We start from the raw sequence: 25,049 nt of genomic DNA on the forward strand, positions 1-25,049 counted from the left end.
TCTAGAAGGATGAGAGCAGAGGAGAGAGAGTTAGCTTTAGCAATGCGGAGAGCCTCCGTGACACAGAGAAGAGCAGTCTCAGTTGAATGCCCAGTCTTGAAACCTGACTGATTAGGATCAAGAAGGTCATTCTGAGAGAGATAGCAGGAGAGCTGGCCAAGGACGGCTGATGACTCCTTGCTGTCCCCAGTCCACCTGGTCGTGCTGCTGCTCCAGTTTCAACTGTTCTGACTGTGGCTATGGAACCCTGACCTGTTCACCGGATGTGCTACCTTGTCCCAGACCTGCTGTTTTCAACTCTCTAGAGACAGCAGGTGTGGTAGAGATACTCTGAATGATCGGCTATGAAAGCCAACTGACAGGTATTGACCTGTTGCACCCTCTACAAACACTGTGATTATTATTATCTGACCCTGCTGGTCATCTCTGAACATTTGAACCTTTTGGCCATGGTCTGTTATAATCTCCACCCGGCACAGCCAGAAGAGGACTGGCCACCCCTCATAGGTTTCTTCCTAGGTTCTGGCCCTTCTAGGGAGTTTTTCCTAGCCACCGTGCTTCTACACCTGCATTGCTTGCTGTTTGGGGTTTTAGGCTGGGTTTCTGTACAGCACTTTGTGACATCAGCTGATCTAAGAAGGGCTTTATAAATACATTTGATGGAGATACCTTTTTTAAAGTAGGGGTGTGAATCAGAAAACCAGTCAGTATCTCGTGTGACCACCATTTGCTCATGCAGCATGACACATCTCCTATGCATAGAGTTGATCAGGCTGTTGATTGTGGCCTGTGGAATGTTGTCCCACCCTTCTTCAATGGCTGTGTGAAGTTGCTGGATATTGGCGGGAACTGGAAAACGTAGATCCAGATCCAGAGCACCACAAACATGCTTAATGGGTGGCATGTCTGGTGAGTATGCAGGACATGGAAGAACTGGGAGATTTTCAGCTTCCAGGAATTGTGTGCAGATCCTTGCAACATGAGGCCGTGCATTATCATGCTGAAACATGAGGTGATGGCTGTGGATGAATGGCACGACAATGTGCCTCAAGATCTCTGTGCATTCAAATTACACGACAATGGCACGACAATGTGCATCACGGTATCTCTGTGCATTCAAATTACCATCGATAAAATACAATTCTGTTCGTTGTCCATAGCTTATGCCTGCTCATACCATAACTCCGCCGCCACCATGGGATACTCTGTTCACAACGTTGACATCAGCAAACCGCTCGCCCACACAACTCCATACACGCTGTCTGCCATCTACCCGGTACAGTTGAAACCAGGATTCATCTGCGAAGAGCACAATTCTCCAGAGTGCCAGTGGCCATTTAAGGTGAGCATTTGCCCGCTGAAGTCAGTTACGACGCAAACTGCAGTCAGGTCAAGAACATGGTGAGGACAACGAGCACGCAGATGATTTTCCCTGTAACAGTTTCTGACAGTTTGTGCAGAAATTCTTCGCTTGTGCAAACCCACAGTCTCAGACAATCCCGCAGGTGAAGAAGCCGGATGTGGAGGTCCTGGGCTGGCATGGTTATATGTGGTCTGCAGTTGTGAGGCCGTTTGGCCGTAGTGCCAAATTCTCTAAAAGGATGTTGGATGTGGATTATTTTAGAGACATTAAGATTCAATTATCTTGCAACAGTGCTGGTGGACATGCCTGCAGTCAGCATGCCAATTGCACACTCCCTCAAAACTTGGCATTGTGTTGTGTGACAAGACTGCACATTTTAGAGTGACCTTTTATTGTCACCAGCATAAGGTGCACCTGTGTAATGATCATGCTGTTTAATCAGCTTATTGATATGCCACACCTGTCAGGTGGATGGATTATCTTGGCAAATGAGAAATGCTCACTAATAGGGATGTAAAAAAATGTGTGCACAAGATTTGAGATAAATAAGCTTTCTGGGATATTTTATTTCAGCTCATGAAACATGGGACCAACACTTTACATGTTGTGCTTACATTTTTGTTCAATGAACATTTCAAGTGCTTGCATTTGATTATTATTAATCAAATACAAACCTTGAATTGATTACTCGTGTACTCACGACCATCCCTAACAACAACTAAAAAGCAAAACATTCCAGTAGTCTGTTCTTTCTGGTTATGTAGGTGAATATAGCTGGTTAAATTTTCTGAAATTGGCAATCCCTGAGTAATGTGATTACTCAGAACCACTTGAGCTGGTTATTCATTGCTATAGTATAGGTTGTGAAATAAGTCCAGAGATGAGCTAAAACGGGTTTCACTGAGATGGCTTTCCCAGCAGACAGAAAAGAACATAGTAGATGAATGGAGGAGGAAATGAGGGAAGAACAGAGTTAGGTAATACTGTGACGCAACAGGATGTGATACTGACATTCCGCTTCTGGCCTTCCAGGTGTGTTAGTGTAAAGGGCAGGGCTATTGGCGGTAGCCCATTTGTCTGCAAGTTGGAACAGTGCTCAGCTGCAGGATAAATACATACACACCTGAACCTGACTCATAAACAGACAGACCTTACACTGACATTCTGAAGAAGCTGAGACACAGCTTAGGTGGATATTTACCTGCTGGTGGTGTATTCAGGTGGCTTTTACCTGCTGGTGGTGTATTCAGGTGGCTTTTACCTGCTGGTGGTGTATTCAGGTGGCTTTTACCTGCTGGTGGTGTATTCAGGTGGATATTTACCTGCTGGTGGTGTATTCAGGTGGCTTTTACCTGCTGGTGGTGTATTCAGGTGGCTTTTACCTGCTGGTGGTGTATTCAGGTGGATATTTACCTGCTGGTGGTGTATTCAGGTGGCTTTTACCTGCTGGTGGTGTATTCAGGTGGATATTTACCTGCTGGTGGTGTATTCAGGTGGCTTTTACCTGCTGGTGGTGTATTCAGGTGGATATTTACCTGCTGGTGGTGTATTCAGGTGGATATTTACCTGCTGGTGGTGTATTCAGGTGGATATTTACCTGCTGGTGGTGTATTCAGGTGGCTTTTACCTGCTGGTGGTGTATTCAGGTGGATATTTACCTGCTGGTGGTGTATTCAGGTGGATATTTACCTGCTGGTGGTGTATTCAGGTGGCTTTTACCTGCTGGTGGTGTATTCAGGTGGATATTTACCTGCTGGTGGTGTATTCAGGTGGATATTTACCTGCTGGTGGTGTATTCAGGTGGATATTTACCTGCTGGTGGTGTATTCAGGTGGATATTTACCTGCTGGTGGTGTATTCAGGTGGATATTTACCTGCTGGTGGTGTATTCAGGTGGCTTTTACCTGCTGGTGGTGTATTCAGGTGGATATTTACCTGCTGGTGGTGTATTCAGGTGGATATGTACCTGCTGGTGGTGTATTCAGGTGGATATTTACCTGCTGGTGGTGTATTCAGGTGGGTGTTACCTGCTGGTGGTGTATTCAGGTGGGTGTTACCTGCTGGTGGTGTATTCAGGTGGGTGTTACCTGCTGGTGGTGTATTCAGGTGGGTGTTACCTGCTGGTGGTGTATTCAGGTGGGTGTTACCTGCTGGTGGTGTATTCAGGTGGCTTTTACCTGTTGAACCTTACCCCAAGAGAGAAGTCACTCCATTCGGCACTCTGATCTACACTCTTTCTATCACATTGGACTTTGTGCACAATATACTAGTACATTTGTCTGAGACAGTGAATCCGACCTAAACCCCCAGAGAGCAAGCAGAGACGACAGAAGCAAGGGATAGGTAGATACTCCAAAGGGATTGGTAGAAACCTTGAGAGGAACCAGACTGCAGCGACCAACTGGGCCAATGGTCTCTATATTTTTGGAAATGCCGCTGTGGAGACGGACAAAGGCTGGCGATGAGGAGTGTAACCGCGCTGTCCTGGTCACAATGTCGAACTTTGACCACGGTGTACCACTGTGCAGGAGGCCGGGGGCAGAGAAAGATGCCAAAAGACTCCACCGTACCCTGACCAGACTGGGATACAGAGTGGACATACACACTGACCTCACCTCTCATGAGATGTACACACTCTTCAAGACAGGTAACACACACAGACACACACATACCTTAAACGCACACACCCCTGCTCTACATCAGCTCTAAAACAATAATAAATACTTTATATCCTGGTTTTATCCATTTTATCAAACGTATCAGAGTTCTTACATAATGTTAGCAATTAGGGGACGGTCACAGAGTCCACTGCAGCCCTGAATACAAAACAATTGAAAACCTACACTGAGTGTACAAAACATTAAGGACACCTGCTCTTTCCATGACATAGACTGACCAGGTGAATCCAGGTGAAAGCTATGATCCCTTATTGATGTCCCTAGTTAAATCAACTTAAATCATTGTAGATGAACGGGAGACAGGTTAGGAAGGAATTTTAAGCCCTGAAACATGGATTGTATATATGTACCATTCAGACGGTGAATGGGCAAGACAAAAGATTTACGTGCTTTTGAACAGGGTATGGTAGTAGGTGCTTTACCCCACCTTGACAAAACTGTGGGAAGAATTGGAGTCTACATGGGCCAGCATCCCTGTGGAGTCCATTCCCCGACAAATTGATGCTCTTCTGAGGGCAAAAGGGGGAGTACACCTCAATATTAGGAAGGTGTTCTTAATGTTTGGTACACTCAGTGTATACACGCACATAAACAGAGTGTACAAAACAAAACATTAAGGACACCTTCCTAACAGATTGTATCTCTTGTCTTGCCCATTCACCCTCTGAATGGCACACACACAATCCATGTCTCAATTGTCTCAAGGCTTAAAAATCCTTCTTTAACCTGTCTCGTCCCCTTCAGGGGGGAGGCAGAGGAAAGATTCTTTGCCATTCATTGTTATTTACAGTTACTTACAGTAGAAATCATAGGAGATTTGAAATACTGTATGTATGGCGTGCAGACAGAATGAAATGATGACACACACAAACACACACACTCACGAGACAGAATGTCCTAGTAATAAAGGATGCCACAGTCCTATACACACCTGTTTAATAACTACTGTGCAAATACCTGCGGACATATGCACACACCGTGCTGTGCCCTGCAGACATGATGACAGATGGATAAGCTAATCTTTCACTAAAGCAAACTGTTCTGAGGAATCACATACCACAATCATCACATGACCCAACAGGGGAGATAATGTTCTATTAATGTTTTTTCTTCTAACCAGTACAGTCAGGGAGGGATGGGCCGACCCATAGTCTGGTTCTTCTAAAGGTTTCTTCCTTTTAGGGACTGTTTCCTTGCCACTGTGCTGCTATTAGCTCTTACTGGGTCTAGGCCAGTAAAGCACTTTCTGACAAAACATTTATAAATTAATGCAATTTCATTAATTGATTGATGCATTGATTGATTGCAGAGAGTGAGCGGCCAGTGAAGGAGTGTTTCCTGGCAGTGCTGTCGTCTCACGGGGAGGAGGGCTGTGTGTTCGGGGCGGATGGAAGACCGGTTAGACTGTCCCACATCTTCTCCTGCTTCAACAACTCACACATGGAGGGAAAGACCAAACTGTTCTTTATCCAGGTCAGTACCATTATCATCAATCACCACATCCACAACAAAAAAATCAGTCAGTGATATAACAATCATCATTAGTAATCATCTCTCCCTCTCTCCCTAGGCGTGTCGTGGGGGTGAGCTGGATGATGGGGTGACAGTGGAGACGGATTCAGCAGGAAGTGATGTCACTGAGGACACTCTGTCTCAGTACCTGTCCATCCCCATGGATACAGCGGTGATGTACGCCACCACGCCAGGTTACGGGGCCTTCATGCACCCTCTGGGGGCTGTCTTCCTCCAGACACTCTGCATCCTATTGGAGGAGGAAGGGGGCAGAGCCTTGGAGCTGACACGCCTCCTGACACGCCTCTCCCACCGTGTAGCCTTTGGCTTCCAGGCCAAAGGTCGTCTGCTGGGGGGGAAGAAGGAAATGCCTTGCTTCGTATCGCGACTGACCAGAGAGGTGTTCCCATTCGCCGAGCCCGGGAAGGAGGGCGGGGCCAATGGGCTTTCTGCAACGACATTGGTCAACCCAGAGTACAACAGACCTCGCAAACCATCTATAAGCTAAACCCGAAGCCTTTGTGAGATCTAAAGACACTTGTCGCTCACAGATTGACAGGGTAGACTTGCTCTGTCAGCTACATTAGTATGGATGACTTTCGATGTGTTGTTAGCCAGAGGGTTGTGAGTTTGTGCCAAGGTTGGGACAGAATTTCCACTCTGTTACTTGTGTGCATGTTCGTGTGCATAATAGAAACAGGACATTGTGAAGATCAGATATGCGGATAAAGGATCAGATCTGGAGGAGTTGATAGTTTCACCACAGAGTAGATGATCATGGCGTCTTCCTTTACAGACAACTGATGCATCTTAAAATATTCTAGATAATGAACGGTATACTATGTTATTTGAGTCTATTTCTTTAATCAAAATGGCAATCTATGCCTAAGCTTCTGCTTCTATGCTTTTATTTGAAACCACTAAATGTAAGTTGAACACACATGCTCAATGTTGAGTATGTTAAAAACGACTTGCGTGTGACAATATATTGTTTTCATTCATTGCTTTGATAAATATAATGTTCAAGGTGTTTTCAGTATTTTAACTGAGACAATACATGACTGTATTCCTAAGTTGTAGCATTCTGACTGATACAGTGAGATGGAGAGTAAGTTGAAGAAGACACAGCTTTACGCCAGACCAGTGCACCAGCAGGCTCAGATTTGAGTACCTCTGCTGTAGGAGGAACACCAGTCCAGGTAGACTAAAAGATTAAAGTCACGCTACAGTCTCCTTTTCACCTCATTTACTTAACAAAACATCTCAATAAGTGGCCCAGGTATCCTCATGACATGGCACAAGTGGGGTTCTCTATTTCTCAACTATTGTTCCCGGAAGCATGGGGGAGTCCATCAGACCAACTCCTTGAATGGCTGACTCCAAGAAGTTTGAACTTGTGTAATTTTTTGTTCTTGCTAAAAACGTGTTATTCTTTACCCTTAAGTGTGTGTATATTACTGTATACGTGGCATATTGTTTTTCCAACAGGAAAAGTAGAAAGATTGCTGGAATGCGTCTTTACTCTTTGAACCCACATACTGAGCTGTGAGAAGGACTATAGGCCTTTCCCCAGACAGACAAGACAGGGAAAGAAGAACACATAACATGAACGCCTGTCACCTGATACACTCTGGCACATAATTACCTACCACAAACAAAGCACACTGATAAACCACCTCATAAACGCCTTCCACACACAACATCTGATCCATTACTGATACAAATGTACTTCTCAGCACTATCACTTTTCACTCTCAAGACTCATTTACAGTAAGACGGACTCTCTGCTGAGGAACTCTGAGGTCATGAACATAAGAGTTACATGTTTAATCATTAACCTGGGAGTTCCTTCAACCAGCTGATTAAATTTAGTAGAGCAACTGATACCATACACCTATGCATTTACATTTTACCCATTGAGCCGACGCTCTTATCCAGGACTGACAGGAGCAATTAGGGTTAAGTGCCTTGCTCAAGGGCACATCAACATATTTTATACCTGGTCGGGTATTCGAGCCAGCAACCATTCAGTTACTGGCTTTTAACCTCTAGAATACCTGCTCAGAGATTACCCAGGGCTGGTACAGACACACACACACGACGTCTGCGTTCCAAATACCCAAATTCAGCCTTGCTCCGATTGTAAGACGATTAGATCAGTGACTGTGCACTTTATTGTAGTAATAAAGGTTGAGTTGAGGAAACTTGTTCTTGAACAGATATCAAAATCAAATCAAATGTTACTTGTCACATGCGCCAAAAACAAATGGTGTAGACCTTACAAGCCCTTAATTTCTTGAACTGCATTGTTGGTTAAGAAAATATTTACTAAATAAACTAAAGTTAAAAAAAATATAAATATATAACAATAAAAAAATAACAATAACGAGGCTATATACAGGGGGGTACCGGTACCGAGTCAATGTGCGGGGGTACAGGTTAGTTGAGGTAATTTGTACATTTAGGTAGGGGTAAAGTGACTATGCATATAAAATAAACAGTGAGTAGCAGCAGTGTAAAAACAAAGGGGGTGGAGGTGTCAATGTAAATAGTCAGGGTGGCCATTTGATTAATTGTTCAGCCGTCTTATGGCTTGGTGGTAGAAGCTGTTAAGGACCCTTTTGGGACATAGACTTGGCGCTCCGGTACCGCTTGCCATGCGGTAGCAGAGAGAACAGCATTACTTGGGTGACTGGAGTCTTTGACAATGTTTTGGGCCTTCCTCTGACAACGCCTAGTATATAGGTCCTGGATGTCAGGAAGCTTGGCCCCAGTGATGTACTGGGCTGAACGCAGTACCCTCTGTAGCGCCTTACGGTCAGATTCCATTCCAGGCAGTGATGCAACCGGTCAGGATGCTCTCGATGGTACAGCTGTAGAACTTAAGGATCTGGGGACCCATGTCAAATCTTTTCAGTCTCCTGAGGGGGAAAAGGCGCGGTCGTGCCCTCTTCACGACTGTCTTGGTGTGTTTGGACCATGATTGTTTGTTGGTGATGTGTACTCCAAGGAACTTGAAACTCTACCTGCTCCACTACAGCCCCGTCAATGTTAATGAGGACATGTTCGGCCCTCCTTTTGCTGTAGTCCACGATCATCTCCTATGTCTTGCTCACGTTGAGGGAGAGATTGTTGTCTGGGCACCACACTGCCAGGTCTCTGATCTCCTCCCTATAGGGTGTCTCATCATTGTCGGTGATCAGGCCTACCACCGTTATCGCCAGCAAACTTGGTGACTTGATGTGCCAAGTCATACTTGGCCACTCAGTCATGGGTGAACAGGAGGGGACTAAGCACGCACATTTTATTTGTGCTGGTCAAACATTGAGGTTCATAGGAAACACCTACCTTCGATGATGAGATCCATTGAAGATGCAGTGTGTTTATTTGAAAGACTATGCTACCAAAGGCAAAGACAACACAGAAACAGACACTTTTCAGAAATAAGTAGATGTTTATTATCAAGACTCAGTCATACGGGGGGTTATAAAAGAATAGGGGAGGGAGGGAAAACAGATCTACACACATTACTACAACAAAGACTGAAACGTACTTTGATCTATTTTTCTTTAAAAAATTAACCTTTACTTTTTTGTATTTTATACAAGTAGCAAATTGGACAAATGAATACAAAAAAAGGTAAGATGTTGCAATACCATTTGACAAAAGAATGTAGTTACATGAACACAAGTTAAGAGGTGTGGTCAAATATTGACCAATAATTGTTTCCTTTTCATACTAATATAAAACCAGGTCTAATATCTATAAAAGGTTAAAAAAGTTTATTTACAGACAAAAAAAGCAATAAAAAAGTAGGAAGAAATTGGCCCTAATCCTAAGGCAACAGGGGGTGTTGCAGGCTTTTTCCCCAGCCCAACACTAACATGATTCCGCTAATCAATGAATAATGATCTTCATTTAAACCTCTATTCAAACACTATTTAAATTGTGTGTGTTGCTAGGCTGGAGCATCATGTAGCCCTCAAGGAGTTGTTCACCCCTGCCCACAGAGTAGAGTGGACTGTCCTACACACTGACAAGGGGTCAGATATTCTTTCATCCCACCCATGATTAGACAGGGTTTAGAGGTATCTGTGGTTAGGGGTAGTGTAATGCTTAAGGTTACGGCTGGCCTTAGAGGAATCTGATCATAGATCTGTGGTTAGCGTCTTTGGGTTTTAATTATTATTTCTAGTGACGAGGGAGAGTGGCTGGGACTGGAGCATGGCATGATGGGAGCTCATTGTTGATTCGTGGATAGAGGTGGGAGGAGCTAAGCCAGAGGCAAAGGGGATTGGTCGAGACAGAAGTGGTGGAGTCTGTTTGCTGGATGAGTTCATGTGGAGAGAAAATGGGGGATGAGAGGAGGGGGATGAAGATGAAGAGGTATTGGGGGTAGGGGGCGGGGGGAGGTGTGTGTGAGTTAATAAATGTGGATGTGTGTGAGACTGGATGTGGGTGTAAGCCTGACCGTGTGTGTCCCTGTGTGACTGCAGACGAGGGGGTTTGGTGGTGAGGGAGAGGGGCTGGACCTGCTCAGGATGTGTGTGCTCGGAGTGTGAGTGTGTGTGTTCGGTGTGTGTGGGTGCGGGAGCGGCAGGGGAGGCCAGAGCAGTGGTGGGCGTGGCTGGAGAGTCCAGAGAGGAGGCGGGACTAGCCTGGGACAGGTGTGTGTGTGTCAGGTGTGTGTGAGACACACTGGGTCTCTCCTGAGTTCCATACGACACACACGACTTTTTGAGCTGCGCGGAGAAGTGCTCTAGAGACAAAATAAAAACACACTGATCAGTCTTACTGTTACTTTCCAGTTATATCATTAAGTAAAACAGACTAGGTCACTTCTCACGTCTTCATATTGCTCTGATCTTGAATGTATTAGGTGGTTCTTACCCTCTGAAGCAGCTGACTGGAGATGTGTCATCTGTCCCTCTGGAGCAGTCTCTGGCCTGCCATCTCTCTTCCTTTTCTTCCTCTTCCCCTGCACACACAACCAATCACATCATGTCCTCCACCACCACACAGCAACCAATCAAATCACTACTAAATAATTCCTATAGTACTTACGTAGTTGTCTCTAGCTGACCATCCAGGGTAGAGTTGGGAGTGTAGCTGTCTCTCCTTGCGGGCCATATCATAGTACTTAGACTGCTCCTCACGAGACAGAGTGTGCCACTGTAGACAGACACACAGGGTTAACACACACACTCCCTTCTGGAGCATAGGTCATTGACAACAACGTTCACTATGAACGCACACATCGTACAAACAATGACCGTGTGTGAGCACACATACACACACTGACACTCACCCTGCGTCCCAGAATCTGGTTGATGGCAGCGCTCTCCTTCAGGGTGCACTCAGCCACCACCTTGGGTCTCTGCTCCTTCATGTACAGCATAAAGGCATTCAGAGGCTTCTTCACATGAGGCTTCTTCTCCTCCTTCTCTCTGTCCCCCATAGACACAGCACACCTCCTACACACACCACAGAGTTACGGAGTCAGCAAAAGGGGTGTAAGAAAGGTGTGTGGTTTAAAGAGCTGTGTGTGTGCGTACCCGTGCTGGTTGCTGTCTCTCGGTTCCTGTTTGATCGCCGTGGAAACAATGGCAGGGTGGGGGACTGACGTCTGGGGAGGCGGGACCATGTGGGGTGAGAAACGACTGGACACAAAGCTGTCAAACACACACCATACCACAAACATAAATAACAATTAAATGACATGTTTGCATTCTTTACAGAAGTCCAGTCTTCACAGTATGTAGTCTCCAGAGGAGTGATACATGGATGTGTATGAGTGATTCGGTGAGCTGTACCCAGAGGAGTGATACATGGATGTGTATGAGTGATTCGGTGAGCTGTACCCAGAGGAGTGATGCATGGATGTGTATGAGTGATTAGGTGAGCTGTACCCAGAGGAGTGATGCGTGGATGTGTATGAGTGATTAGGTGAGCTGTACCCAGAGGAGTGATGCGTGGATGTGTATGAGTGATTAGGTGAGCTGTACCCAGAGGAGTGATGCGTGGATGTGTATGAGTGATTAGGTGAGCTGTACCCAGAGGAGTGATACGTGGATGTGTATGAGTGATTGGGTGAGCTGTACCCAGAGGAGTGATACGTGGATGTGTGTGAATGATTAGGTGAGCTGTACCTGGACATGGAAGAGTTCAAGGCGAGAGCTGCAGGGTAGGATGGTCTAAACCCCCCCACTGGAATACCGTACATGGACTGGCCCTGCCTGGAGACAGAAAGCGAGGGAGGGGAAACAGTGTCACTTTTGTAATAGCATATGTTGTGCTAAAAATTGTTGGCAAAATAAACTAAACCATTATTGTATTTATCATGAGAGTTTGAATGGGCGCGTGTGTGACTCACAGCCAGCTCAGGGGGTGTGTCATGTGTTCCATGCCTCCAGGAGAGAGAGGGTAGTAAGGAGAGAGCTCTGCTGGGTGGGGGGTGGGGGGAAGACCTGGAGAGGGGAGCGCAACATATAAATGTGTCATCTGACAGATATCAAACGAAAAATGTGAATCACCTAGGATTTAACATTAATACTGAGTATTCCAGACAAAAGCAGAAAGAGGCATGAGAGAGGAGAAGAACTTTCATACCCGTGTCAGCTGAGAGGTGAGGAGGGGGTGTCCGTGGGGGGAAGGGGTCTGGACTGTAGGACAGGAGTGGGGAGAAGGGGGACAGGTGACTATGCTGCACCACTGGTACCTTATTGGACTAGAGAGAGAAAGAGAGGGAGATAGAGAGGGAAGAGGAAGGGATTAGATTTGGAACAGCTATACAATGCTTTCAAATCGACATGAGCCTTGGCCCTAGGGCCTTGGGTTGTTTCTGGGCTGACTGGCTGTATCAGTGACAGGGGGTCAGTCCTCAAACAGGTCTTCAGGGATATCCTCAGATACCTAACATGCACTCCGTTACATACACACACTCACGGTCCTGGTCTCTGTATCAGAACACACACAGCCATCGCTACACACACCACCCGGAGGTGCTAAAGTCCTCATTGTCTCTGGACGGATTAACACCATTCAGCTTTAACATTCCAGCGTCTGTCTGTCTGCAGCAGGTTTGAGGGAGGTCAGAGTGTGTGTGTGTGTGTGTGAGCCTGGAGAGGGTGTGGGAGGACACAATTCAGGTCACCCGAGTGCCATGTGTGGATACTCCGGGAGACATGCTAAATGGCTGATAGTAGCAGAGCAGGGTAACTAACCAGGGTAAGTTTTGTAAGAAAAACAAAGTACTTCAGTAAAGTATGTAGCTAGAAGCTTACTTGTAAAAGGACAACTGTACGTAGCATGTTATGTGTCAGGGCAAGTGATGTTACTGCACAGTCACTAGACTGTAGTGCACACACTCACCATGTGAGCAGGGGAGGGAGAGCGAGGGTCTTTTAAAGCAGAGGTTCCAGGAACATCCAGAATGGGCCACTTCATCTGCAGATACTAGAGAGAGCGAGCGAGAGTGATTTAAAACATACGACTGATTAATTGTTTGCATGCACTACATATTAAAAAAGATTTCATGGACAAATATGACATTTCGTGAAACGGGTATGAAGAGGGGTGTCTGTGGAGGGACGTACGAGGGAGGATGTGTGTGCAATAGGTGTGTGTGTGTTACAGTGTGAGAGGTTGAGAGAGTGAATTCCGATGACTCTCCACATGGGTCTGGGTCAGATTAATGTATGCAGACAGACACACACACCCCCTCTATCTGGTGAGTGCATCAGTCAGGCCCCAGCTGCACGTCTCTCTACATTAGGGTTTATGTGTGGGAACGCTTGCTTTTAGAAAAGCAGTGGACACAACCAGCGCTTAAACATAGTGTTTCCCTTAGGATTTCTTTCTGCAGCCGTGGCAAAGTTAGCGGGGTGGAAGGGGGGGACGTGGTAGTGGGCATGGGCAATGCTGCAGTTTTAAAGGCCCTCTTGGCCATGGACTAAAATACAATGTTTTTTTTTTAAATTTCACCTTTATTTTAAAGCCAATTTCCTGCAATTATACACATTTTGCCATGAGGAAGATAGAATATTTTATACTTTTGAAGCTTGTTTCCTGCAATTTTATACATTTGTCATGGGGGCTAAGAGACAAATTGCAGTTTCAAAGCTAATCTCCTGCAATGGTCATGGCTTATGCCTTGCTCTTATGCTATCGGAGTTACTGAAACAAATCAATGTGGGGCCCATGCTGTGACATTTTGGGAATTTCAGATTCTCCCAGACTGAAGTTTTTATTTTGGTGATAGTTAGTTCTGAAATATGATCGATTTAAAAAAAAAAAAAAATTATGTATTGCTCTCAATCTTTTCTACATACTTTATATCTGGTTTTGGACGTTTAAGCTTACACTGAAAATGTTTTACCTTCCCGAAAACCCGGCCACGATTTAGCAGCGGCAGTGCACCACTGCTAAATGCATATAAGGGAAACACTGACGTAAACCACAACAGCTCAGGGGTCAGTCTCCACTCAAAGGAAGTGAGACAGGAAGGAAGGGATAAGAGAGGGGGCTAAAAATGGACATGGCAATATGCAGGAGTAGAGAGGTCTAGTATCTGTGTAGGGACAAGAATCTTGAGGTGGAAAGTGACCTAGAGGTTGAGAGAGGAGTAGTAAGATGTGCCATAGAGGGGGAGAGAGAATGTGTGTGACGGGTATAATGCAGGGGTTCTCAAAGTGGACAGGGGTCTGCGGAGGTACTGCAGGGAGTAGATTATTTTTTAAGTTAATATTACTAACAGATCAAACTAATTTTGGCCAAGGGCTCCGTGGAATAAGTTGAGAGTGTAATACAATATTATTAATCTACAGTTTGTGTAACCCTTGGCCACCTGGGCCTGGGATGCTCACTAGTATATTGGTATCCAAAAGTTACAGGCATAAATGTACTGTAATTTAAAGTTCTCTCTCTGCCCCATGATAAAATGTGTAGAATTGCAGAACATTTGCTTCACGTTCTCTCCATTTCCAAGAGATGGGCCTTTAAATTGTTCCTTCCCAGGGCCCGAAACTTGGTTTGTCCAGCCATGCACTTCCAAAGTCATAGTAGAACTCCTTGTGTTGTATTTATGAGGGGTCACTGATGAATTCGCCATCACAAAATGGGTCCCAGTTTTGTTCACAGCAGACCAACATGCTACATTGAGTCGCTGACTACAGCTGAGGAAAAAACTAATGTAGCACACAGATCATGAATAAGGGTCCCATTGTGTAGCAGATCAAATAAAACTAAAATAATGAGGACCACAAGAACATAGGTGTTTGCCTGTGCAGGGAGTGTGTGTTCACTGCACAAGGAGAGAAAGTGTGTGAGAGAGGCTGAGCAGCTCTTCCTCCATACTCTCGATTGTTACCTCTCTCTCTCACCCACACACAAACACATCCCAAGGCCCCAGGAAGTTCTGGCTGTGAGCTCTAACTGAAACCAGCTGTTAGAAATACCATACTGATGAAGCCTACACACACACTCTCCCTTTCTCTCATTCTTTATCCCTGAACAATAAGGAGTTAGCTGCTCTATCATGAAGTCACTGCACGGCTGGAGGCTAAACATACAGCTTCTTATAAAACACCAAGACACAAACCACACACACCAACACCCCCCAACCCTCCTTAATTTAGCATAATAGGTTTCATAAGCAGTTTTGTAAACACTATTCACCATAAATAAAAAGCTGTAAACAGCAGTAGGTAGCATCATTTAGCTTTCTTTGTATGTTTCAAAAACATTTGATTGCAGAATACAACAGAATAATTTTTGTAGTTCGGTGAGAGAAACAAAGGAATTTAAGTCCACGTCAGTTTCTCTCTGCAAACTAGGTAGGTAAAAAAATATACACTACCGTTCAAAAGTTTGAGGTCACTAAGAAATGTTCTTGTTTTTGAAAGAAAAGCATATTTTTGTCCATTAAAATAACATCAAATTGATCAGAAATACAGTGTAGACATTGTTAATGTTGTAAATGACTATTGTAGCTGGAAACAGCAGAATTTTAATGGAATATCTACAGAGACCCATTATCAGCAACCATCACTTCTGTGTTCCAATGGCACGTTGTTAGCTAAACCAAGTGAATAATTTTAAACGGCTAATTGATCATTAGAAAACCTTTTTGCAATTATGTTAGCACAGCTGAAAACTGTTGTTCTGATTAAAGCAGCAATAAAACTGACCTTCTTTAGACTAGTTGAGTATCTGGAGCATCAGCATTTGTGGGTTTGATTACAGGCTCAAAATGGCCAGAAACAAAATAACTTTCTTCTGAAACTCGTCAGTCTATTCTTGTTCTGAGAAATGAAGGCTATTCCTGGCGAGAAATTGCCAAGAAACTGAAGATCTCGTACAACGCTGTGTACTACTCCCTTCACAGAACAGCGCAAACTGTCTCTAACCAGAATAGGAGGAGGAGCGGGAGACCCCGGTGCACAACTGAGCAAGAGGACAAGTACATTAGAGTGTCTAGTTTGAGAAACGGACGCCTCACAAGTCCTCAACTGGCAGCTTCATTAAATAGTACCCGCAAAACACCAGTCTCAACGTCAACAGTGAAGAGGCGACTCCGGGATGCTGGCCTTGTAGGCAGAGTTCCTCTGTCCAGTGTCTGTTCTTTTTTGCATATCTAAATATTTTATTGGCCAGTCTGAGATATGGCTTTTTCTTTGCAACTCTGCCAAGAAGGCCAGCATCCCGGAGTCACCTCTTCACGGTTGACGTTGAGACTGGTGTTTTATGGGTACTATTTAATGAACCTGGCAGTTGAGGACTTGTGAGGCGTCCGTTTCTCAAACTAGACACAAATGTACTTGTCCTGTTGCTCAGTTGTGCACCGGGGCCTCCCACTCTTTTTCTATTCTGGTTAGAGCCAGTTTGCACTGTTTTGTGAAGGGAGTAGTACGCAGCGTGGTACAAGATCTTCAGTTTCTTTGCAATTAGACCACCTTTACTCCACCAACAGAGATGCATACAAAGCTCTCCCCCGTCCTCCATTTGGCAAATCTGAGCACAATTCTATCCTCCTGATTCCTGCTTACAAGCAAAACCTAAAGCCGGAAGTACCAGTGACTCGCTCAATACGGAAGTGGTCAGATGATGTGGATGCTTCGCTACAGGACTGTTTTGCTAGCACAGACTGGAATATGTTCCCGGGATTCATCCAATGGCATTGAGGAATACACAACCTCAGTCATCGGCTTCATCAATAAGTGCATCGATGACGTTGTCCCCACAGTGACTGTACGTACATATCCCAACCAGAAGCCAAGGAATACAGGCAACATCTGCATCAAGCTAAAGGCTAGAGCTGCCGCTTTCAAGGAGCGGCAGTTTATAAGAAATACCGCTATGCCCTCAGACAAACCATCAAACAAGCAAAGCATCAATACAGGATTAAGATTGAATCCTACTACACCGGCTCTGATGCTCGTCAGATGTGGCAGGGCTTAAACTATTACTGAATTTAAAGGGAACCCCAGACGCGAGCTGCCCAGTGACGCGAGCCTACCAGACGAGCTAAATGCCTTTATGCTCGCTTCGAGGCAAGGAACACTGAAGCATGCACGAGAGCACCAGCTGTTCTGGACAACTGTGTGATAACGCTCTCGGTAGCCGATGTGAACAAACCTTTATTAAACAGGTCAACATTCACAAAGCAACTTGGCCAGACGGATTACCAGAACGTGTACTCAGAGCATGCGCGGACCAACTGTCAAGTGTCTGCACTGACATTTCCAACCTCTCCCTGACCGAGTCTGTAATACCTACATGTTTCAAGCAGACCACCATAGTCCCTGTGCCCAAGGAAGCGAAAGTAACCTGCCTTAATGATTACCGCCCTGTGGCACTCCCGTCGGTAGCCATGAAGTGCTTTAAAAGGCTGGTCATGGCTCACATCAACAGCATCCTCCCCGACACCCTAGACCAGGGGTCGGCAACCCAAAATGTTGAAAGAGCCATATTGGACCAAAAAAACTAAAAACAAATCTGTCTGGAGCCGAAAAAATTAAAAGCCTTATATAAGCCTTATAATGAAGGCAACACATGCTGTAAGTGTCTATATTAACTATATTAGCCTACTATCAAAATGATAAGTAGGCTACAAATACATAATGAGCATTCATGATTAAACCTTTATTTTACCTGCAGCGCATCCTGGAGAGAATGACGCACCACGTGACTACTCTGCTGTACGATGGTGCTTTAAGTTTAACTTCCATTATAATATTAATGTATTATGTTTTGTTGCATTGATGAAATTATAGAAATACAATACAGAAATCAGATTTTTTTATTTTAGGATTCGAAAAAACAACAAAATGTGCAACGTGCATAATAGGCCTCCTGTAATTTCAGACCTCCCCATGGAAATAAAATGCAGTCCTTTTCAATCCTCAATAATACCATACAATCCTCTTCTCTTTTTCACCTTATCTGGGCAACAGACAGAGTGTAATAAAACAGCAGCCTTTTGAAAAGGTAAAGTATATAAAATTAAAATAATACAGTTTAAGTCCAATTTCTGTGCATTATCCTATTCTCTTTAGTTTTCTGCAAATGTGCAAGGGTAAAATGCAGCAGCACCCTCTTCTCTTTTGACACACACAATACAATGCAACCATCCTCGGACCTGAGCAAAATCAGAAATCACTTCATAAAAACAGCCACTTTGTTACTAAATATGTGCCTATGACAGGATTGTGTTCTTACCCGTTTAATGTGACTTCTGTTTTCGGACATCACTGGACAGCTTCTCAACGTCGGGCATGTAAGATGTAACTTTAATCTTCACGCAGGACCGCAAGCTCTCATCTGTGAGGCGGGTGCGGTATTTGGATTTTATGTAGTTCATGTTTGAGAATATCTGCTCGCACAGGTATGTTGATCCAAAGATGGATAATACTCCAAATGCATATTTCTTCATGTTCCTATAATTGCCAGGAAGAATGGAAATGTCTTTCCACGTTACTCTTTTTGTTATTTGACAACTTCTCATTACAAAGCAAACATGCAGGCAATCCTTCCGCATTGGCAATGAAAGCAAATGATTCGGTCCAAGAACTGTGGAATCTTCTGTTCTCCTCAGCTATCTTTCTCTTTTTCCCTTTGGGATCCATGGCCCATGACACACCTGCCGGTTTGTTTGCAACAGCCACCTGTCTGGCACTACGCCGAGCTGAAAGAAACGTGTGTCGCAGGCTATGACGTAAATCTTCGTTGACAGAAATGTTGAAATTAAATATTTATTATACACATTTTTACAGCATTGGATAATAAATTATATTAAAACAAAAAATATATTCACACCATCTTTTTCCATTTTCATATTTTTGAAAAAGCTCCAGGGAGCCACTAGGGCGGCGCTAAAGAGCCGCATGCGGCTCTAGAGCCGCGGGTTGCCGACCCCCGCCCTAGACCCACTCCAATTCGCATACCGCCCCAACAGATCCATAGATGACGCAATCTCAATCGCACTACACACCGCCCTTTCTCACCTGGACAAAGGGAACACCTATGAACAGCATTCTCACATCGACTACAGCTCAGCGTTCAACACCATAGTGTCCTCAAAGCTCATCACTAAGATAAGGACCCTGGGACTAAACACCTCCCTCTGCAACTGGATCCTGGTCTTCCTGACGGGCCGCCCCCAGGTGGTAAGAGTAGGCAACACCACATCTGCCACGCTGATCCTTAACACTGTGGCTCCTCAGGGGTGTGTACTTAGTTCCCTCCTGTATTCCCTGTTCACCCACGACTGCGAGGCCAAGCACGACTCCAACACCATCATTAAGTTTGCTGACGACACAACAGTGTTAGGCCTGATCACCGACAACGATGAGAGTTCAGAGAACTGGCAGTGTGGTGCCAGGACAACAACCTCTCCCTCAATGTCAGCAAGACAGGAAAAGACGGGCCGAACAGGCCCCCATTAACATCGACGGAGCTGTAGTGGAACGGGTCGAGAGTGTCAAGTTCCTTGGTGTCCACATCACCAACGAACTATCATGGTCCAAACACTTCAAGACAGTCTTGAAGAGGGCACGACAAAACCTTCACCTCCTCAGCAGACTGAAAAGATTTGGCATGTGCCCCTTGATCCTCAAAAGGTTCTACACCTGCACCATCGAGAGCATCCTGACCGGTTGCATCACCGCCTGGTATGGCAACTGCTCGGCATCTGACCGTAAGGCCCTACAGAAGGTAGTGCGAATGGCCCAGTACATCACTGGGGCCAAGCTTCCTGCCATCCAGGACCTTTATAATAGGCGGTGTCAGAGGAAAGCCCATAAAATTGTCAAAGAATCCAGTCACCTAAGTTATAGACTGTTTTCTCTACTACCGCACGGCATGCGGTACCGGAGTGCCAAGTCTCGGACCAAAAGGCAATTCATAAGAGAGCAATTCATAAAAATCACCACTGGACAATTTACATTTACCCCCCCTCTTGTACACTGCTGCTACTCACTGTTTGTTTGTTACCTACGCGTAGTCACTTCATCCCCACCTATGTAACCAATGTGAAATGGCTAGTTAGTTAGCGGTGGTGCGCGCTAATAGTGTTTCAATTGGGTGATGTCACTCGCTCTGAGACCTGAAGTAGTTGTTCTCCTTGCTCTGCAAGGGCTGTGGCTTTTGTGGCGCGATGGGTAACGATGCTTAGTGGGTGCCAGTTGTTGATGTGTGCAGAGGGTCCCTGGTTCAAGCCCAGGTTGGGGCGAGGAGAGGGAAGGAAGCTAAACTGTTACACCTACATGTACAGATTACCTCAACTAGCCTGTACCCCTGCACACTGACTCGGTACCGGTGCCCCCTGTATATAGCCTCTATTGTTATTATTATTGTGTTACTTTTTTATTTTAGCCTACTTGGTTAATATTTTCTTCTTCTTGAACTGCACTGTTGGTTAAAGGCTTGTAAGTAAGCATTTTACGGTAAAGTCTACACTGGATGTATTCGGCGCATGTGGCAAATAAAGTTTGATTTGATATGAGTGTTGGAGATGGAGGCAGAAGTGTGGCTCAGGTTGCTCACTCAGCAATCTTTCAACACACACAAATCGGTTCTCAGTCACCCCTGGGCATTAGTGCATTTCAGAAAGGAATGGATGGAGAGATTAGTGACTGTTCTAACATACCCCTCTCCCTCTCTTGTATGTGTACAGGTTGGTGGTGATGATAGCCTTGTCTCCTGGTATTTTAAGACCAGTGAGACAATATGGAGTCAACACAGGCAATAGGGCCTCACACTTAACATAACACACACAGACTTTTTTATATTATATCAGAATCGTGCACTCACATGGGACATTGAGGTCAGTTGCTCTTAGTCTGCAGTAGGGATGTGCATGGTTATTTGAATATTGTGTATTGTGTATTCATTTTAGCAAAATAAAATAAAAGATATGCCTATTGTAACAAAGCTTTTTTTCTAAATTAAATTATCCATGTCATATTTGCATACAAGGATATACAATGACATTTCAAATGATTAATTTAAATCAAACAAACTTTAGAATTCAGTTTTTATGATGGGTGCCCCATAAAAAGACCGATGGCGTGTTTCATGTTGCCTTGTTTATGTTGGCCAATCAAAGCGACAGGCTTAATGTGTAGGAAGTGGAGTGGGAGTTGACTAATGCAATTCAAGATGGAATAAAATTACGGAATTTTAAGTTAACAAAATGAGAAGGAGTAGGCTACAACGAGCAACCAAAAAGCAGGCTGCTGTTTTATCTGAATGGGGTTGGGGAGAAAGCGCAGCCTCAAAGCCTAGCTAGCTATAACTGGCTAGCTTAGCTAATTAGTGAGCTAGCAAGCTTCTTACAGTCAAGACAGGCACTGTTATATGGGATGATAAATAACATTGTGGCTGCTACAAGTTAGGTCGTTTTGGCTGTAGCCGAGTTGTTTCGCTCTCCCTCCGTCTGCTTGCTCCCATCTGAACTCACAGATGGAAGCTGCAGCAATAGAGTATCAGCCTCTCCTTCTCGCAGCACTGCTCAGGTTAAATACGTGTTTAAAAAGCCACATCGAATATCCGGATATCCAACAACAAAAAACATGTTATTTGAATAGTGATGTACACTGAAAAAAATATAAAACGCAACATGTAAAGTGCTGATCCCATGTTTCAGGAGCTGAAATAAAAGATCCCTAGAATGTTCCAACGGTACATCGTATTTCTCTCAAATTTAGTGCACAAATTTGTTTACGTCCTTGTTATAATAATCCATCCACCTGGCATATCAAGAAGCTGATTAAATAGCATGAACATTATTACACAGGTGCACCTTGTGCTTGGGACAAAAGGCCACAGTAAAATGTGTCGTTTTGTCACACAACGCCACAGATGTCTCATGTTTTGAGGGAGCGTGCAATTGACATGAAGGCAGGAATGTCCACCTGTGCTGTTGCCAGAGAATGTAATGTTCATTTCTCTACCATAAGTCGCCTCAATGTAATTTTAGAGATTTTGGCAGTACATCTAACCGGCCTCACGTGTATGGCATCGTGTGGGCGAGCGGTTTGCTGATTCCAACGTTGTGAACAGAGTTCCCCATGGTGGTGGTGGGGTAATGGTATGGGCAGGCATAACCTACGGACAACGAATACAATTGTATTTTATCAATAGCAATTTCAATGCGCAGATATACTGTGAGTTCCATATTTTTTAAACGGTACCTGTGATCAACGGATGCATATCTGTATTCCCAGTCGTGTTAAATCCATAGATTAAGGCCTAATGGACTGTAAAAAAAATTACATTTACATTACATTTACATTTCAGTCATTTAGCAGACGCTCTTATCCAGAGCGACTTACAAAATGGTGCATTCACCTTATGATATCCAGTGGAACAACCACTTTACAATAGTGCATCTAAATCTTTTAAGGGGGGGGGGGGGGGGGGGGGGGGGTAGAAGGATTACTTTATCCTATCCTAGGTATTCCTTAAAGAGGTGGGGTTTCAGGTGTCTCCGGAAGGTGGTGATTGACTCCGCTGTCCTGGCGTCGTGAGGGAGCTTGTTCCACCATTGGGGTGCCAGAGCAGCGAACAGTTTTGACTGGGATTATTACAATTACATTGTTGAATGTTTATTTTTGTTCAGCATATATATATATATATATATATATATATATATATATATATATATATATATATATATATATATATATATATACATATATATATACACACACACACACACACATACATACATACATACATATACACACACACACATATATATATATACACACACTACCGTTCAAAAGTTTGGGGTCACTTAGAAATGTCCTTGTTTAGCTGTAGCCTTTAGCTCGATGCGGATGGTGCCTGTATTCCTTGGCTTCTGGTTGGGATATGTACGTACAGTCACTGTGGGGACGACGTCATCGATGCACTTATTGATGAAGTCGATGACTGAGGTTGTGTATTCCTCAATGCCATTGGATGAATCCCGGGAGCATATTCCAGTCTGTGCTAGCAAAACAGTCCTGTAGCGAAGCATCCACATCATCTGACCACTTCCGTATTGAGCGAGTCACTGGTACTTCCGGCTTTAGGTTTTGCTTGTAAGCAGGAATTAGGAGGATAGAATTGTGCTCAGATTTGCCAAATGGAGGACGGGGGAGAGCTTTGTATGCATCTGTTGGTGGAGTAAAGGTGGTCTAGGATTTTTTCTTCATGTTTGCACGTGACATGCTGGTAAACATTTGGTAAAACGGATTTAAAGTTTGCCTGCATTCAAGTCGCTTTGTGGTGGTAAATAGACGGCTACGAAAAATACAGACGAGAACTCTCTTGGTAGATAGAGTACCTTATGATAAGCTGTCAACCACACTATCTCAGGCGAGCAATACCTCGAGACTTCTTTAATAATATTACACATTGCGCACCAGCTGTTATTGACGAAAAGGACACACACACACACCCCCACCCCTTGTCTTACCAGAGGTAGGGTCTCTGTTCTGCCGGTGCATGAAAATCCGGCCAGCTCTATATTGTCCATTTCTTCGTTCAGCCACGTCTCGGTGAAACATAAGATGTTACAATTTTTTATGTCCCGTTGGTAGGATAATCTTAAATCGTAGGTCATCAATTTTATTTTCCAATGATTGTACGTTAGCAAGAAGAATGGATGGCAGTGGGAGTTTACTCGCTCGCCTCCGGATTCTCAGAAGGATCCCCGATCTGCATTTTTCCGGCATCTTTTCTTCACGCAGAAGGCGTGGATCTGGGCCTGTTCCAGTGAAAGCAGGATATACTTCTCGTCGGACTCGTTAAAGGAAAACGTTTCTTCCAGTCCGCGGTGAGTAATCACTTTTCTGATGTCCAGAAGTTATCTTCGTTCATAAGAGACGGCAGCAGCAAAATTATCTACACAATAAGTAAAAAAATAAGTTACACAAACCGCAAAAAAAAATAACCAAATTGCACAATTGGTTGAGAGAATGTAAAACGTCAGCCATGTTCTTCGGCGCATTCTTCATATCTCCTATCTAACGCTAAAGGCTTCTGCAAGTTTCCCATTCGAAACAGTTTATGCATATATTATGACGACATTTTGTGATGTTTTGGCCTCCGGCAATAATTTTTCCCTCGAGGCAAGCCAAAGTCTACGCCCCTTCGTTGGTGATTGGTCAACAGTAGGGACTCCTCAATTAAGTGTTTGTCATCATTCAACAAGACATGACTAGTTTTCATGCACATTTCTTCACTTCACAACACCAAACACCCAAGTTAAATCTAACATTGAGTGACTAAGATCTCCTCAGCAAGAACATCACAATTAATGACAGATTCCGAGTTCGTCGTTTAAGTAACTATTTTGAGGAAGTGTATACTGGCCACGGTGTCTCAAGACGGACAAACAGTACTACTGCCGCTTTTTTTATTCCAAATGTCTGCCCTGCTAGAGCTGCCCCGGTCAACTGTAAGTGCTGTTATTGTGAAGTGGAAACGTCTAAGAGCAATAACGGCTGAGTGGTAGACCACACAAGCTCATAGGAAGGGACAACCGAGTGACAAAGCGCGTAAAAATCGTCTGTCGCCTCCCGGGTGGCGCAGTGGTCTAAGGCACTGCATCGCAGTGCTAGCTGTGCCACCAGAGATTCTGGGTTCGAGCCCAAGCTCTGTCGCAGCCGGACGCGACCGGGATGTCCATGGGGCGACGCACAATTGGCCCTGCGTCGTCTGGGTTAGGGAGGATTTGGCCGGCAGGGATATCCTTGTCTCATCGCGCACTAGCGACTCCTGTGGCGGGCTGGGCGCAGTGCACGCTGACCAGGTCGCCAGGTGTACGGTGTTTCCTCCGACACATTGGTGCGGCTGGCTTCCGGGTTGGATGTGCATTGTGTCAAGAAGCAGTGCGGCTAAGTTGGGTTGTGTTTCGGAGGACGCATGGCTCTCGACCTTCGCCTCTCCCGAGTCCGTACTGGAGTTGCAGCAATGAGACAAGACTAACTACTACCAATTGGATACCA

At 44.7% G+C, this 25,049-nt stretch overlaps 2 protein-coding genes across 3 annotated transcripts in view; one reads left to right on the forward strand and one right to left on the reverse strand.

The window, feature by feature from the left end:
- The first annotated feature begins 2,476 nt into the window (after positions 1-2,476).
- LOC106568012 (caspase-7) lies at positions 2,477-7,064 on the forward strand. Its single transcript, XM_045692162.2, has 3 exons — positions 2,477-4,010; positions 5,351-5,514; positions 5,612-7,064. The coding sequence occupies exons 1-3, from the start codon at positions 3,773-3,775 to the stop codon at positions 6,059-6,061; spliced, it is 852 nt and encodes a 283-aa protein (XP_045548118.2). The 5' UTR covers positions 2,477-3,772; the 3' UTR covers positions 6,062-7,064.
- A 1,923-nt stretch (positions 7,065-8,987) lies between these two features.
- Positions 8,988-25,049, reverse strand: part of LOC106567996 (transcription factor 7-like 1-B) — a 32,841-nt gene continuing 16,779 nt past the window's right edge. For both annotated transcript variants that reach the window (XM_014137975.3, XM_014137966.3), the window contains exons 5-13: positions 12,925-13,008; positions 12,163-12,280; positions 11,927-12,020; positions 11,703-11,789; positions 11,109-11,225; positions 10,862-11,027; positions 10,618-10,725; positions 10,444-10,531; positions 8,988-10,312 (exon numbers count right to left, since the gene is read on the reverse strand). In XM_014137975.3, coding sequence (XP_013993450.1) covers positions 9,732-10,312; positions 10,444-10,531; positions 10,618-10,725; positions 10,862-11,027; positions 11,109-11,225; positions 11,703-11,789; positions 11,927-12,020; positions 12,163-12,280; positions 12,925-13,008 — 1,443 coding nt within the window. In that variant the 3' untranslated portion in view covers positions 8,988-9,731. The remainder of the gene's footprint in view (positions 10,313-10,443; positions 10,532-10,617; positions 10,726-10,861; positions 11,028-11,108; positions 11,226-11,702; positions 11,790-11,926; positions 12,021-12,162; positions 12,281-12,924; positions 13,009-25,049) is intronic.

This window comes from Salmo salar, chromosome 01 (genome assembly GCF_965601325.2).
Source record: "Salmo salar chromosome 01, fSalSal1, whole genome shotgun sequence".
In the NCBI taxonomy this organism is placed as follows: Eukaryota; Metazoa; Chordata; class Actinopteri; order Salmoniformes; family Salmonidae; genus Salmo; species Salmo salar.

Excerpts from the sequence above, each read along its gene's own strand:
- LOC106568012 (XM_045692162.2), top strand. The coding sequence starts at position 3,773 with ATGGTCTCTATATTTTTGGAAATGCCGCTGTGGAGACGGACAAAGGCT. Across the intron at positions 4,011-5,350 it reads GTACACACTCTTCAAGACAG|AGAGTGAGCGGCCAGTGAAG; the intron begins GTAACACACACA and ends GATTGATTGCAG. Across the intron at positions 5,515-5,611 it reads CCAAACTGTTCTTTATCCAG|GCGTGTCGTGGGGGTGAGCT; the intron begins GTCAGTACCATT and ends CTCTCTCCCTAG.